The 17,188-nt window shown below is 43.3% G+C and overlaps 1 protein-coding gene across 3 annotated transcripts in view; it reads right to left on the bottom strand.

Annotated features, from left to right (window-relative positions):
* Positions 1 to 2,920: 2,920 nt before the first annotated feature.
* tdrd12 (tudor domain containing 12) overlaps positions 2,921 to 17,188 on the bottom strand; it is an 81,098-nt gene continuing 66,830 nt past the window's right edge. For all 3 annotated transcript variants that reach the window (XM_004086241.4, XM_023955529.1, XM_023955530.1), the window contains 9 exons: positions 14,563 to 14,655; positions 11,526 to 11,698; positions 11,223 to 11,435; positions 11,000 to 11,055; positions 8,086 to 8,161; positions 7,066 to 7,179; positions 3,350 to 3,503; positions 3,202 to 3,262; positions 2,921 to 3,125 (listed from right to left, as the gene is read on the bottom strand). In XM_004086241.4, the coding sequence (XP_004086289.2) occupies positions 3,052 to 3,125; positions 3,202 to 3,262; positions 3,350 to 3,503; positions 7,066 to 7,179; positions 8,086 to 8,161; positions 11,000 to 11,055; positions 11,223 to 11,435; positions 11,526 to 11,698; positions 14,563 to 14,655 (1,014 nt within the window). In that variant the 3' untranslated portion in view covers positions 2,921 to 3,051. The remainder of the gene's footprint in view (positions 3,126 to 3,201; positions 3,263 to 3,349; positions 3,504 to 7,065; positions 7,180 to 8,085; positions 8,162 to 10,999; positions 11,056 to 11,222; positions 11,436 to 11,525; positions 11,699 to 14,562; positions 14,656 to 17,188) is intronic.

The raw sequence follows: 17,188 nt of genomic DNA, 5'->3' as shown, positions 1-17,188 counted from the left end.
TCTCTCTTAAAGATAAATTTTCAGTTGACTCGACACGTTTTCCACAGTTTCTGAGGTTAAAAATCGCAGAATCTGAGTGTTGAGCGATCACACACGGAGCAGAAACTCCGGGTGGGGCTCTGAAGCGCTTCACCTCTTGTCTCAGAGTCGTGCGGTCAGAGCCAGCTCTAAAGGCGAGGAAAAGGCTGCAGGTGAGACTCACCACGGTCTCTCACAGTTTAAGTTTACAGACCAAACTCAACCTTTTCAGTGAATCAACTTACAAAATTGGTGACTGATCCTTTCTTGCCCCACTGTAAACATCTTGGTAATAAGCCAACTGGTACTGTGCCCTAAGATGTGGGTGGGGTCAAATAGGATTTCTAACAATTTCATTCACGCCTGTGATCCACTCTTTAAAACACCTCACAACATTTAGTGGCTAAAAATGTTGTCAAAATTCTGAACTTATTTTCGGATAACCTGTCCTGGTTCTGCACAGAAGGACCTCTGACCTCAGACATGGTTCTGAGACGCCACACAGCTGCAGATGTTTACCGACTCCACCGCTTTCACCTTAATGCAGGCGACTCCAAGACACCGCCATGAACGTTTGCAGTGGACACAAGACCATGTGACCTGGACAATGCAGCAGTGGTCGACCGTCCTGTTCACTGATGAGTGTCAGGTCACCGTGCACACAACTGATGGTTGTCAGTGTTGGTGCGGACTCCGCCTCAGTAACAATCATCTGTTTATGTATACATCACAAACAACCACGTGGTGAAGACTCTTACGTCCATTGAAACATGTCAGGCATGTTAAAACACAACCGTGACAGATCACAGAAGAACCAAGACGTCAGTTGACCGTCTGTGTTGCTGGAGAAGACGAGGTGAGCGATACGCCGAGGTCATCATGGTCCCCATGGTTGGCTTTGGTGGAGGACGAGCAACAGTCTGGACAGACATCACCAGTCAGTACAAACCCATTTGTCAATGTAGATGGTTCAGTCACTGCAGATTCTTAGAGCTATCATAGAACCATCATCCTCCCCCAACTTTCTGTTCATGGATGATAATGCTCCACCACGTAGTGCCAGAATCGTCACAGCTGGATTCAGGGAGTGGGGGTGACTCATATGGTGCAGTCAGCAATGATCCCTGACCTGAACCCCATAGAACACGTCTGGGACCAGCTGAAGCAGAGACTGGATGAGTGTACCTCGCCCACGGGTGACCTGGTAGAACTGCATGTCGCTGTCAGAGGGCACTGATGGAAGGGTTCAACTTGCAACACCTGTGGGAGGCTGTTGTAACTGAGCGTTTGCCCCCCCCTTTCACCATGAAGTGGAGGTTGCTCCCAGCGACGGGTTTTGACTCATCTCAGCTTTTCTTAGATTCCTTTTGAACTTTTTAAATACTTTATTCTTTTAATAAACTGAATTGTTGAGAACCCAGCCGTCTCCCCAGTGGATCTCCCAGGTCTGCCACCCTCTTTTGCACTCTTCTGACAAAATGTTGGTGTTGTTGAAGGGTTCGATCGAGCGTCTCTGAGTGGCCTCACATGCAGCAAGTCACGGAAGGTACGGCCTGGCCTGTCCCTCCTACTCTTTATAAGGAAATTCACAGCCTTTAATAAGGTATGCTGTTATCAAAGAGAGTAGTGGGCTGTACGGATATGTGAATCACAGCGTTTCTGCACCAACTATTGAAAACTTCATTGGGTAACTCATGAAGACGCTTTTCCTCTGCCTTGAACTGAAGACTCATCCAGGCTGAATGCTACTCTACTCTTGGTGTAACAGAGGTAAAAATGTTCTAGCAACAACGTTCTCAGATCTCATCTTTTTCCTTTATGGTGTGAATTTGATCATTTTTGTTTATTGAAAACACTACATGCACAGTTCCCACTAGTGTTACTTTGGGTGGCTACCCCCCGCCCCCTAAGAGCAGAGAGAGCTGCAGAGGGTAAGTCACGTTTTACTGTTCGTCTCATAATCTTTTCATCATTTGTGTTTGTCTGTTTTTCAAATGTCTGTGACTGAAAGTTAGTTATATTTGGAGAAGCTGGTCTAGTCTTGTCTGCGTTTACTTTGAGCATTTTCTCACAGTTGGAAGTTTTGTAGGGAGCAGTGTGCTCCTGCCGGTGGAAACATTGTATTTAGGTTTTATGCCCGTCACAGACCAAAGTAAAGGTGCTGAACACTACCTGGTGTCATGAGTTTCACACATCCTGAGTTTCACAACAGGATGTGTGAGCGAGCGAGCACAGAAGGGGCGTGTCTGTGAACGGCGACCAGAGTCTATTATGGGATGGAAGGTTCTTCTAAAAAGACAGTAAAGGTTGAATGAGAAGTGAATCAAAGCCTCATCATGCAGAACCTCTCTGGGTCGTCTGTCCACCAGCGGTTGTGTTTTTGGGAGCGGGTCAGAACCAGGCGAGCAGGTCAGAACCAGGCGAGCTGCTGGTCATGGAGCGGGTCAGAACCACAAACACGGCACAATGATGTCTCCACACACCGTAAAAGTGTTGTTCATAGTCTCACATTTCTTAACTTGCCTATTTATCCACCTATTTGCATCTCCACTTTTTGCTTTGCACGTGTCCTTTTGAACTAAATCTGTATTTATTGTGTTCAGTCTTGATCATCTGTGTGTTTTTTTATTAAAGTGGCATCTGCCTTAGCTACCGGTTTTCAAGGCCAATGAGCTCCTTCTCCTGCTGTGATACTTCTGCTCCGTCTTGTTGCGTCCGGAGCAACAGACTTTTGTTTAGGATTGCATCTTTGATGCTGTGCATGAACGATGAAGAAGCCTAATCCACACACACCCGCACATTTCCCCTGCACAGGTTCTGGTTTTGGGTGTTGTGCTCCTCTTTGAGATCTGGAAAGTTTAAAACCAGCGCACGGCTGTTATTCTGACCCCATGACAAACTCAAGTGAACCAAAGCGTCCTCTTTTAATTCACAGAAACTAAACCTTTAACAGAGGTTTGGACATCCTCAACGTTAACTTCAAACGTCATAGTGAGCAGGCGAGCACAGAAAGCAGAGTGAAGTGGAGCGGCCTCAGTCGCTCTCACTGCCGCTCTCAGAGTTCACGTAGACGTCCTCCTGTCCTGTGTTTGCTCTGAACCGCTGTCCTGCAGACCAACACAAAAAGCACATGTGACAGCAGCTGCCGCAACGCTCCACTCTGTCGTCGGGACTGGGTCTCACCGTCTGACGCCTCATCCTCTTCATCGTCAAGGTGCTCCGTGTCGTAGGTCACAAAAATGTTCTATGGAAAGACAATCACATCCAAAGTCGTGAATTCTCTGCTATCGTGCTCTCACATCCTTTTCTACAGCAGCCATGGCTTCAGTACCTTCACCCTGACCAGTCTGTCCCAGTGTCCCTGCTCCTCCTTCACCAGCTTGAGAACCGGCTGATGGGACTTCATTTCCCATGAGCACCTGTCAACTGCAATTCTGTGCTGCAGCTCCAGGCAGGTTCTGAAGATCCGGCCGTCCACCGTGCCACTGAGAAACAGAGACCCAACAGAGAACACTGCTTACAGTGAGAAAACATCTCCTGCAAAGTAAAGTCATTAATAAAACACTGGATGGAAAATGGAAAAGCTGCAAATGTAAAGAAAAAGAAAAAGGTAACAAATATGGTTAATTTACAAGGGGGCAAAGATGAAGCGCAGCAGCTGCTAATGCCGTCACAGAGGAAACACATTCAAAGTTATGGTTTAGACTTTAAAAAGACCTCAGCTGTTTCCGCGAACAGGTCAAAGGAGGCCTGGATATACAAAGGACACTCTGGGACACACATGACTGGCGGAAAACTGCTTCTGGTGTAAAAACAAAGATGAACACTTGAACTGAACCAGTGAATGTGGACAATTTCACAGTTTATGCAGTGAGCATAAAACAAATGAACACTTTGGTCGGTGTAAATGTGTGTGTGTGTGTGTGTGGTGGTGGTGGTGGGGGGGGGGGGCAGCAAATACAGAGATTTATGATTAGCAAATGTGGGAAAGGAGGATGTTTGTGTCTGACTCTGAAAAGAAACCTCCAGAAGGCTGAAAGCTAGTGTGAGAAGATGCAGTAGTCATTGAGGTCAGACCAATACGTTCTAAAATAGCACATCAGTGGCTCATTGGTATTTAGTCAGCTCTCAATTGTTGTCCCAGTAAAAAAGATGAGGCCTGTAACGTTCATCATAGAAACACTGTACATCAAAAACAGAATCCAGAAAAATCACATGCTCAGATTTTTGGATAATTGATTTGAAAATCATATTGGGGTAGAAGTACCATATATTTTCCTAATGTGTCTCCAAAAAACGGCAGGTCTAACAGGGGTTTGATACTTTAGTGTCTAACAGTGACCCCCCAAGATGCTGGGTGTCTGTGGTTTCTCAAACCAAGAAACGCTCATTCCATGTAAACCGTGTGCGGTGGCGTTCGCCAAAGAACATTCTGTGAGGAATCTGCTCCACATTCTGGGCTGCATCCTAAACTTTCTGAGAACAGAGCAGATGGATGATACTGAGGAATAACGGTTTCCTGGTGGAGGGGCAAAGAAAACCAGCCACAAATTAGAAGAACTGGTTTGAACCTGAATTATTGAACCAGGACGGAAAGGTGGGCGTGTCTCCAGGAAAGAGATCCTCATGAAACCCAAGAGGACTTTTGATACGGAGGCGGATGCTTCAAAGAGAAAAAACTTCAACAGCCAGTGCTAATCAGAACATAATCCAATGTTCTCATTACTTCAATCAATCCTGAAATGTTCATATGCTGTTTTTCTCTGCATTTCTGGAAACAATTTCCCCACAAAATTAATCCATTGACCACCAGGTTCTGTCTGTGATGGAAGAAACGCAGCTTTCCAATAGATGCCCGTCTAATAAACGCCGGGAGGGGGGGGGGCTACTATTGGGAGATGAACAGTATTTGGTCAGTACAGGAGTTGATCTAAATGCCCTTTTTTGATGATGCAGGTTTGTTTCACACTGAAGCTACAATTTTGATCAATTTTTCCTGAGCTGTGATGTTTTGAGGCTGTTTCTGGGAAACAGACTTTCAACTCCCTTCATACATTCTCTATTAGGTTGCTCAGAGATTGGCTAGAGCAGTGTCGGGTTAGGGTACCGGGCCGCAGACAGAAAAGAAATGCATACGTTAACGTCAATTATTTCTGAGGTTTTTTTTCTATTCAGTACTGCCGGAAGTTTTTATTTTTTTTTTTTTTAACTTGTCCTGTCCAACAGCTGGGCAGACAGATGAGGGCTGAAGGCCTCTTGTGTTGGACATGTTTTACTTTAACAACAGGGGTTCTGAATCTTCTGACAAACCAGAGGTATGTCTGAATAAACCCCTTTTGTAATCGAGGCCAAACTTTATTCATTATAATCGTATTTGAAAATCTTTTGTGTTGGACCGGACGGAGAAAGAGGGATGTTAGAGAGAGGGGGGGATAGGAGGGTGATTATAGGAGGGGGAGGGGGGGTAAAACCATGAAGCAGCATAAAGCAACAAGTTGCTGGATGGTTATACTCATTACGGTGAGGTTCAGATGTAATACACCTCTATAAGGGCGGGGCCTGTCCACACACACACTCAATTGTTATAAACATACCTGTTGGCTCCTAAAATGTACACATGTCAACATGTACACAATACAGATAGTGTTCACACATGCATACTTATGCCTTCAAACCAACTAGTGTGAATTATTTATATCGAAAAGGATGAAGCTAAAAAAAAGTTTTTTTTCCATCAGGAAAAAATTAATTCATAGATTTTCAGCTCTGTTGAACCATTACAATGTTTTTTTCCTCCATAAATTCAAATGACTTTGACCTGCATCTTTACCAGCTGGTTCAGCGCGCTTCAGGCCGTCACGCACACACGGGAGGATCATTTTTAAAGACTGTCACATTTTACAGCAAGAAGCAGAATCCCCTCCCTCTGAGCTGTCACAACCCAAAAGTCATCAAGTCTACGCATCAGTGAGCTGCTGCTGAATGGAGAGAAATGAAAAAGGTGTAAAGAGCAAACATGAAGAAGAGTTTTCTTCTATTTCACCGTTTCAGAGCAAAGCTGCAGGCTGACCTTCAAACTTTCCGTAAATCCAAACCGAAGGCAGAACCTCCTCCAAAACCATCAGAACCAGAAAAGCTAAACATCACTCTATCAGAACCTCCCTGAGCCGAGAAGCACCCACTATCCCTGTGGCAAAAACATCTGGGAACGTGTGACCGTCAGTGAACAACAGGATTAGTGAAAATATATTTAATAATGAAGTTGCACATTACAAAACAGAGTAATGCATGACAAGATTAGCTGGAGGAGGGACATGAATCTCTTTAATAATATCAATACAAATATGTGTTTTTTTTTCCTGGGGGACTGAAGAAGACACAAAATCAATGCATCTCTGCGGGAATATTTCTCAGAGTTTTGCGGGCGGGAGTGGACATGCATATTGCGAGTGCGGGCGGGAGTGTAAGACATACGTTGCGGGAGCGGGTGGGATTGGTCAGAAATTCGGCGGGCGCGGGATGAAGAAAATAGTCCTGCGCAGGGCTCTACTCTACATGACTTCAGTTAATGATCACTGTATTTAATTAAGAAAATGTGATTTAAGTGTCTTTTTTGTTTTGTTTTATTGTCATTTCATCATTTCTGTAATGAGTTTGATGAATCTGTGTAAATTCTTTATTGCTTTGACTACAATGCTTGAAATAAATCAAATCAAATCAAACAGTTCATGAGTAGAGGACAGAGGAGCCCCATAAAGAAGTTGTCCCAGGTCTGTAAGAGATGAAAATCCTGCTTGTAGGTGACCAAATGACTATTTCATTGAGGATATGTCATTAGAAATCCCATAATGTGAAATACTGGATTCTTTTACTCGTGTTGTCTCTCATAGATGAAGAGGCTTCTGATGAAAATGACAGGCCTCTTTCCTGTTTTTAAGTGGGATGTTTTAGCCTCACTGTACGTTTACTTTCCACACAGGTAGAACTTCTGGAGCATGTGACTCTCGTCTACATCGGTTTGTAACAGGAGCTCTGGGGCTTCCATACCTGTAGGTCACTCTGTCAGGAAAGAAATCGCAGCACTGATTCTCTGGATTCATCAGTCTCACGGTTACCATCACACACTGGGATGTCTGGTACCAACATACCTGTGGGTGGAAGCTGAAGAACAAATATGACATTATTATAAATCCACCCCACCAGTCACATTTGAGAACGCTAAGACCCACCAGTGGAAAGGTTTGCCCACCCCTGCTCTAGGTCATGACTTTGTTCTAGATAATGACCACATTTAGGCCAGGTCTCTTCTGGAATAAGACCACACATTAACTTCTCACTTTATACGGTTTGATAAATAATTTACTGTTCAAAAGTAGGATGAACAGCCTTTTGTTAAGAGGGAAAGGGAATTGTTCTGCCACTATGTGAACCCTGAACACATTGTGTACTAGACCCCAATTGTTGTCACATGGTGAAGTGATTTGTTTACATCTTTAGTTTGGAGTAAATTAAGAACAATATTGGAACAAGCTCCACTGATATTAGACACAGACCTAAGCCACAGACGTTCCAGAAGGCTCCAGACCGGTTTGAACCATCCATGATTAAGAAAACAGTTCGGTGGGAAATTTAGCCTAATGTTGATATTTGTCTACAAACATTGGCCTCCGTGAGGAAGAACTAACAAAAAAGGATTCAGTGGTTCTGTCTGTGAAAAACAAACTGCTACCCGATAAAATAGTAGCTATGACTCCTTTTTCACAGACAAAGACACACTTTTAAAGTATCCTCATTCATGTAAGAAGCTGTGGTGCTTTGCCAAAGTAGAACAGACACTATACAGTAAGTTGTAAACAGGGGTCTGTTTATGGAACACTTTTCTAACTTCTTCAGGGTTCGAAGTGCTCTACAGTTTCAGTGCCATTCACCCAATCACTCAAATTCACCAATGAGCCCCATCAATGTGCACTGGCGCTAGCCAGGCCATCAGGAGAAATGTGTGTCAAAAAAATCAATAAAATGTCTGTCAATGGTCACATTGATGCGCTGAAATGCTTTTTTATTCACCTCTTTGCAGAGCTTTTACAGTCTGTCAGGCCGCTGTCAACAACCTGGTAAGTGGAGCTTCCATCCTCACCTTCACCTGTAAAAACAGAGCTGACTGTAGGAACACTCAGCTTCACACAAACAACATCTATGGACGTTCGGGAAAGGAGCAGAATGGCTGAGGAGAGGGAGCGGAGGCAGCAGGGACCTCCTCATTTGCAGCTCATTTTCTTTCAGTCTCTGCTCTCTTTTTTGATGAACACGCTCTTTTTACACCTCATTAGTGGCTTGCCTGCTGCTCTTTTTGGACTATTTTCCACCACTTCTGGTTATGAAACAATGTGAAGGAGCATTGTTTACAGGATCAGCTGTTGTAGCAAGTTATCGCAAACGCCTGATTGCAGTTGTTGCTGCTAAATACTGTTAGGTTTCGAGGGAAATTCCTTTTCCACACAGGGCAATAAAGGTTTAATTTCTTTTTTCCCCTTGATAATAAAAAAATCTTTTGAAAACTGCATTTTATATTTACTTGTGTTGTCTTTGACTCCTATTTAAATATGTTTGATAGGAAACATTTAAGTGTGGAAGGCAAAGCAAAATCTTCCTCACACATGAACGTGTGTGCACATGTGCCGTGATTCTGTCATGCATCGGTCCTCCGTCTCCCCTTCTGGCCATCAGCTGAAACTATCTGCAGATTACAAGCACTTCCTGGTTGTCCACACTCCACTCCCAGCAGTCCCACAGCTGTTGCAGTGTTTAGTCAGAAGTGTCTCTGTCCTCTAATTCTGAGCATTCTTCCAGCCTCTGCCGGATCCTCAACTCTCACCCGTCTCTGACCCGCGTCTGCCAGCCACCTACCTCCATGTCCTCAATAAAGACCTGGGGCCTCATTTATAAACGTTGCGTACGCACAAAAGAAGGCGTACGCCACTCTCTACGCAATAGTTGAGATTTATAAAAAGCAAACTTGACGGGAAAATGTGCGGTCCTTCCGCAAGCGCTGACCCAGGCGTACGCACAAAGACGGGTGAAATGAGAAACGGCGACACCGTCGGCAGATGGAAGAAACACGTGAAAGTGAAAATGACAATACTGCCTCTCAGAAATAACATGAAGACTTCACAAAGCAAGTCTTACAATTAACAGCCAACACAAACACCCGTTTGATCGATCAGCAGTGAAACAAATAAAAAAAATAAAACGAAAATTACAACAGAAATTCAAATGAACACATATTTGCAAAAAGAAAAGTGAAATATGTTCTGCAATATTGGCATGTTGTGCAATTCATCCTCATAAATAATATAGTTAACAGAACAAAATAATTTACAAAACTGATTGGCCACGTTTATAATGTGTCCGTCTGGCGGAGCAGATATAGGTGCAATTAGACAGACAGATGGATAGATAGAGAGAGATGCATTAATTGTCCACTAGGGAAAGTTGTTTTCATAGTAAAACATTTCTTCATAAGCTACGGAATTATGGTATTCATGCATATGCCTGTAGTTTGTTTTATTTTTGATAAAACAATGTATGGCGTATGTCTCAACCATTCAAAAAGCAACAAGAAATTACATTTGCGCTGATCAATTTCCCATTTCCAAGTCGATTATTCCCGACATCTGTAGCTTGTCAGATGTAATTAAATGGAGGGAAATAAAATGCCCCATCACAATGCGTAATGACGCACAATGGCTGATCTTGCGCTCTTAGAAGATGTGGCAAATGGAAGAATTCGGAGTGAACGCATTTAGACAGCAAGAAGACTTGCTGGCAAACGAGGACGAGTGGCTTATGAGCCGGTTCCGACTTCCTCGAGCCGTCCTGTTGGACCTCTGCGGGCTTTTGGGGGGGTGTCACCCGGTGCATCTGGCGCGTCGGTGTCGCGTCGGTGTCCCCCTCCGCCTCAGTCACCACTCCACTTAAAAAAAGGGGTTTCCCCAATTATTGCCGCCAGTCTCTCATCAGGTGGGGTCAGCTCCGGTGTCCCCCCCCCCCCCACACACACCCGTGGCAGACACGGGTGTGTGTGTGTGTGTGTGTGGGGGGGGGGGGTACAGCGCTAGACGTTTTTTTGCCTTGACTTTGATGTCCGACCTTTTCTTTTATATGTCGGCCACGGTCCGAGGTTGTGAGGCTACAGCATTTACGGCGTCTGCCACCGTTTGCCGCTCACGTGCCTTTTTGGCATTAGTAATGCCCACACTTTGCCCTCCAAACAACACTTTTCTCCTCTTTTCCACCTCGCCAACGATAACTTCTACTTCACATTGAGTGAAGATACATTTTTTTGATTTCCTCTCTGTGTTTGCCATGGTTTCGCAATCAATGAATATTCATTTGTGGGCGTTTCACGGACTATTGATGGGCAACTATGGGCGTGTCATGAAGCCGCAAAAGCTGCGCAGCATTTAGAATTGGTTGTGATTTATTAAGGGAAAGATGCGTAGGATGTGCGTGCGCACGGTTTTATAAATCTGAATATTTCTGTGCGTACGCACGTCCTATGTTTCATCCGTACGCCACTTCTGAAGCAAATCCTACGCAAAGTTTTATAAATGAGGCCCCTGCTCTTTGGTCCTCCTGACTAACTCCATGTTACAGTTTTGCTGCTCTTCAGAGCAATAAAACGATCTGTTCATGATACGCAGATTTCTTGTAGTGTTGGAAATCATAAGCTTGAAATGTATTGTGCTGATCAAAATAATAATAAAATATAACATCCAATTCAAATTGAGTATGAAACAACATGATCATTTTTCTGATAATGTCATCCAAAATCGATACGGTCTGAGTGTTTGTCAAGTGTTGCTCAATGAACCCCAACATAAAACTATATTTTCAAAGGCAGGTCACTGCAGAGCACCTCAGACATGCTATTTGGTCTACAACTCTCCTAAAATGTGGAAGTACAAATGTCTTTGTTTACCGTTTTCACAAAGGAGTGGGTTGCCTGCAGGACTGTTTTCTCGTCCATTACTGATGCTGTGGAAGGAAATCAAGCTTTCAGGTTAGGTAACCAACCCCATAGAGAGACCTTCATGCCTTTGAGGTTCACTTGGTGAGGGGTTTGTCTCCTCTCCTTCTGAATGTAAACTGTCCAGCTGTTTCTTCATGCAAAACATTGGAAGCAGATGCTTGAGTACACAAACCTTGCAGACACCAATCTTTCTATGTGCTCAGCAGAAAAGCTGGATCTGTCAAACAGTGACTTGTCACCATGAGCTGAGACCAGAGGTACATCAGGAGCTGCGGGAATCTGGACTAAGGACTCGTTTGCTGACTCCACAGAGTTACTTGGTTCCCTTAATTCTCCGTTCTCTGCTGTGGTTTTGACATTCCAACATGGCAGCATATCCCCAAGCCTGCAAACAGAAAAATCTGTCCAGCTTCCATGGAGCTACAGCAAACAGAGACTAACAATGGGAGTCAATCTAGGACATATTTCTTCTTACCCTGATGGGGGAACTTCTTCTGTGTGACTGCAAGCCTTTTCGTTTTGGCATAATGCCTTCAGAAGGACCAGATGATCTGGATTTCTGATCCCCATTCCCGTTTTCAGGATCTCAGACTGGATGTTGTACTCATTGATGAGAGTTTTCATGCCTGGCACCTGGGTAACACGGACCTGAGAGGAAAAGAATGGGAGTTTGTGGCTAAGCTGGTGTGGAATCACTACCAAGTAAAAAAACCTACAAAGTGAGGTTTTTCACATCTGCTGTTACTCAATAAAAAAGAGAAACTTGACAAGGCATCAGCAGAGACCAGATGCACATTCACATCTTATCTGCGCTGCAGTGCTTCTCAATTATTTTTTGCCAGGCCCCCCTAGAAAAAAAAAAGTTTCGCGCCCCCCTTATTCCCCCAACACACTCACGCGGTGACAATATATTAGGTTAGTATCTATAAAAATGTTGTAAGTATACCTAAAATTGTATCTTTTAACATTAACAAAAGAAAAAAAATCAATATAAATCCACTTTCAACTAATTTTAGCCACAGAAACCCTGTTCTAGTGTAAAACAGAAAAGAAGCTTAAAGTGCCTGAAATAAAAAAAATCTGTCATTCATTATTTAAACATTTTGACCAACTGAACCATTTGATGCAGAGAAAAAAAATTCAATAAATAATATTATATCTAAATTGATCTGAAACATTAACAGCACCAATATATTTAACGTTTTTAGTCTGAAGAAATAGATAAAAACATTGTGCTGATTTTTTTTTTCTAAATTATGGATTGTTTATTTATGATCTCATAAAGTGCAGCAGTTTTCCTGCATTACCTGCTGTCTGTATGTCAAATACTGACACCAACTAAACCACAGGCAGACAAAGATAAATCGATGGAAAATAAAGACACATTAAAATGTGTACAATAGTTCAATAAGGATGACATTATTAGCATGAGCTGAGGAATCTAAAGGCTAGTGATCCTGGTGTTGGGCAACAGGCAGCTCTCCTCCGCATGCCCCGTTTCACCTGGCAGAAAGAGCCCACACCACCCCTCCCCTTTCGTTCTCACTCACGCAGCCGCGTGCGACACGAGACAGGAGCAGACAGAGCAGACGGGAGCAGACGGGAGCAGCTGCACGGACGGGGATTCAAAGGTTTCAGGCTGTTACAAACTGTGATATAACAGACAAAAGGAACCCAATAGTGGACCAGATGTTTTTCCAAGCACTGAGCTGCTGTCACCACCGCCCCACGTTAAATTTGCGCACCGGACATTTGCCCGTATTACCTGTGCCTAAAACCGCCACTACCGCGCGCCCCCCTGGAATCGCTTCGCGCCCCCGCCCCACTATATGAGAAGCACTGTCTTACCCCAACTGAACATGAGAAACTAAAAAGGATGGGGTCTCAAAAGTCTATTTCTCATCTTATGAGAAATAGATGAAGAATGGAGATATTGCTGTATATCAGTGTGGAAATGTACAAATTCACATGCATGGAGGGAATTTAGATGGAAATGTTTGATGACGTTTTTTATTACAACCAAACAAAAAAAACATGGAAATGAAGATAAAAACAAATGCTGGAGGCAGTGTGGAGAAGTAGAAGCCAACCATTACCACATAGTTTGGGATTGTCCCATTATAGAACAATTTTGGAAGGAAATACATAAACACATTGAATCTATATTAAATAAGATAATACCCTGTGATTTTAGTAGTCTGATTTTAGGTAAGACACAACTCCCACTTACCAATGAAAATTTATTCAGAATATTAATAACCGCTGGTAAAAAGCACTGACTAGACGCTGGCTCCTCCCCACTGTACCCAGCTTGGACAATTGGATAGACATTGTAAATGAAATCTGCCAGATGGAAAGACCAACCTACTGACTTTGGATACAGTTGCCCAAATTTTTGTAGACATGGTCACAATGTATGTTCTATGTTAACCACTTAAAACAAATGGTAGTAACGAATATGTCTGGCTTGTAATTATAATGAAGTTGAATGTTTTCTTTTTTGTTTACTTCCCTTCCTCATAATGCATCCGCTGTTCCCTGTTAATGTGTCTTCTTAGACACCAAGTTATGTTATTGAAAAAAAGGAAAAAAATGTTGAGAATGGAGATATAAGTCATGGGTCCAAAATTGGACCCAAGTGGATTTAAATGTACTGTTTTATAACCTTCTTAAATAAAATTTGGAGAAAAAAGTACAACACCCCATCCCACAGCGGCTGTCCGTCTGTCGGATGGGGAAGCAGAACGCTCGGGCGTCCTTAATCTTAGGGTATTTTTCTTATTTTCATGGAGACAATAACAATTAGATCCTATAGTTTGATTTTGGTTTTTCTTTTTCTCCTCTTGAATGAATGTGGCTCACAGAGACACGGTTGAAGCGGCGGAAAGCGGCTTTAGCGGCAGGACGGAGAACCGTACCGGGATGTGAATGAACCAGACATGGAGACGTGATTACTGATGCTTTTGTGGAGCTTTTTAAAATAAATAAATCCAATCTCTAAACATCCTCACCGACAGAAATGTGAAGCTATCTGCTGTAAATCCAAGTATTGCAAACATCCGTGTTTATGAATGACTTATTACAGGAATTATTTCGTGGGAACATGTTTTTTTTTTTTTTTTACCCATGTCAGGTCAAGAGCTCCGTAACTAAACTCTCATGACATGGAGTAAATTGGGAAATACTGATAGATATTGAAAATTCCAAGTTTTCTGGAAAAAGGGGCAAAAGCATTCATTTATAGGAAACTCTGATCGTTTTTATAATTTAAATTAGCAAAAAAGTCCAGGTGGACATTTTGAGGCTTAGGTGTTAAAGGGTTAACCATTAAGTTTTATGAAGAAAACTTTTTTTAATTTTAAACAAGAAAAAAACTCGTAAAATAACAAATGAAACAATTTATAGGTATATATGGATTGATTGATTGATTTATTAACAGCCTAAAACTTTAATTCATGAAGTCAGTATTGAAAAAAATGAAAAAAAGAGATAAAATGGGAAAAGAGACTTGCCATTGGATCAACAAAAACAGTGTTCCCCACACTCAGAACTGCTCTGGCCCGATGCTGCAGACCCCGGATCTTCTGACTGATGGTTCTGATGACCTGCAGATTGAAAGAACCACTGTCTGAAAACCTGTCAGTTTTCTAGGCGTGTGGGATGTCAATGACGAGCTTCCAAACTGGAAAAGCATGGTCTAAAACATTGCAACAGCGTACAAAGTTCTCCTCAAATTAGATTATAGTTTTATGTCGTTCAATGCTACATACATACTCTTAAGTGGGTTTTCCAACGTGCTTTCACCATATGGTGTTTACACCGGTCTGGTGCTGCCCCATACTAGCACATGTACTCACAGTCTGAAGAGGCTTGGTGTGAAATGTTGAAGAGGTGCAAATAACATGAATCTTGCTCCAGGCTTTTTCTTTCACAGCTCTACTCCTTATATGAAAGACTTGGTGTCGTAGAATAAATCGCAATTATTAATTTCTAATCCATGATCAATTTACAAACGGTTGGCACTTCCATGTTTTGAAAAGGACCCCACCCATACGTCACCACCAAATCTGAGTCCCTGATTGGTCAAAGTTGTTTAACTTTTCACACATGCACAACTGCGGGGCATTTTGTATGTAGAGTCCGCTAGCAGACTAAAAAACTATCTTAGCGTCACGTGAACGCAAGAGTTTTGAATGCAGAAGTCCGAAAGGCGCCTACAGTACACATGGGTTTACATAGACTTACATTGGAAGTGGTCACTCAAACTCGCATTTCCCAGGCCACTGTGAACGTAGCATTAGGGTCATCTCTGGGCTTCACCCATTTCTCTCGTCTTCATCCTCCTCACTCAGTGAACAACCCCCATGTCCTCCTATGAACCTCCTCTTTGGTGTTCCTCTAGTCTTCTTTCCTTCAACCTCAGCATCCTTTCCCCAGAACCATCACTGTTCCTCCTGTCCAAACCGTCTCCATCTGCTTTCCTGCATTGATCTCCAGAACATCTACCATGATCTGTTCCTCTGATGGATTCATTCCTGATCCATTCTGGTCCCACAGAGAACCTCAACATCTTCATCTCTGCTTCCTCCAGCTCTAAACCAACAACATGGCTGCTCTCACCACCGTCTTCTACACCTTTCCTTTCATCTTTAGTCACACATCACACCTGAAACCTTCCTCCACCTGTTCCAACCTGCTTGACCACGCCTCTCCACCTCTTTCCTACTCTCTCTGTTGTTCTGGACGTCCTCCACCTTCTCCACCTCTGCTCCCAGTAACCTCACCGTTCCTCTCATTTACACACAGATTCTCTCTTACTGACCTTCATTCCTCTCCTTTCCAGAGAAACCTCCACCTCTCTAGATGTTCCTCCACCTGCTCTCTGCTCTCAATACAGATCAGTGTCATCTGCAAACATCACAGTCCCCAGAGATTCTGGTCTGACCTCATCTGTCAGTCTGTCCATCATCACAGAAACAAGAAGCTCAAAGCTAATCGTTGGTGTAGTCCAGGGGTCGGCAACCCATGGCTCTGGAGCCACATGTGGCTCTTTCTTCCTTTTGTTGTGGCTCCCTGAGACTTTGGAAAATAATGAGTATTTTATAATAATTAAATTTTATTTTAGTTTGTTCATCTGCTGGCTCCGTACGAAGCGCGTACCACATCAAAACCAGCTTCCTAAATGAGCTCGTATTTATCGGGCGAGAACTGCAGAGCTGATAGCAGGAAGAGACACGCGGTCCGGAGTGATCTTCTGCCGGGAACTTGACGTGCTGCGGGGCAGAGAGCAACACGTTGATGACAGAGAGTTCGCTCCAGTGTTGCCAGATAGTCACAGTTTTCCAGCCCAAAAGTCATCTGAAAACCGCCAGACCCGGCCAAAAACATAACTTTTGTTGATGTTTATTTCCGCACTGGACTGATTTAGCAAAATAAAAGATTTTTCTAAATAAAAGATAGTTCAGACTAATAATAAAATGTGTACAATATTGAATATTTCTTCAGCGGAGCGCCTTCTTCCATTCATTTGCTTAACCCGCTCTATCCCCGCTATAACCTGCGTCCGGCTTTTTCATCCCTGGAGCGCCCCGACTACCGTATTTTGTGCTCTCTGTGTAGGACACACTGAGGAGCGCGGGGGAAACAAATCTCAGCTGCAGAGGATGTGAACAGGTGAACAGGTAGAGAGTAAAAGCAGGTAACTAGGCGGAGGAGGGGCTTTGGCTTCAAACTCTGTCAGAGAGATGCAAACACAGGCGTCAGATTGAGACGCAGCTTTCACTGCGGGAGTTGAAGCAGAGACTTTCTCTGGGATGATTTTATAAACCCAAACATGGAAACATGATTACCAAGTAGAACTCTTCAAAATAATAAACCTGCTCTCTCCACATTCTCAGTGTCTACCATGCATTGATAAACACGTCGCTCCATGCAGCGATCAGACCAGAACTTCAGCTGGTGGCTCCTCCCACACGCGGCCGCGGTATCATCCTTTAAAGAACATAATGTGCAATTGCAGCGATGTATGTTTCAGAGGATGTCCGATTGGCCAATCTACATGTCAATCAAGTCCCGTACTTCTCAGTGAGGATTTTGATTGGCTGGTGGATTTTTAAGAAGTACTTTTTTTATCTTTTC

The sequence above is a fragment of the Oryzias latipes genome, chromosome 6, assembly GCF_002234675.1.
Source record: "Oryzias latipes chromosome 6, ASM223467v1".
Lineage (NCBI taxonomy): Eukaryota > Metazoa > Chordata > Actinopteri > Beloniformes > Adrianichthyidae > Oryzias > Oryzias latipes.
Note: the sequence above shows the minus strand (reverse complement) of the source record. Positions and strands in the feature narration are given on the sequence as shown.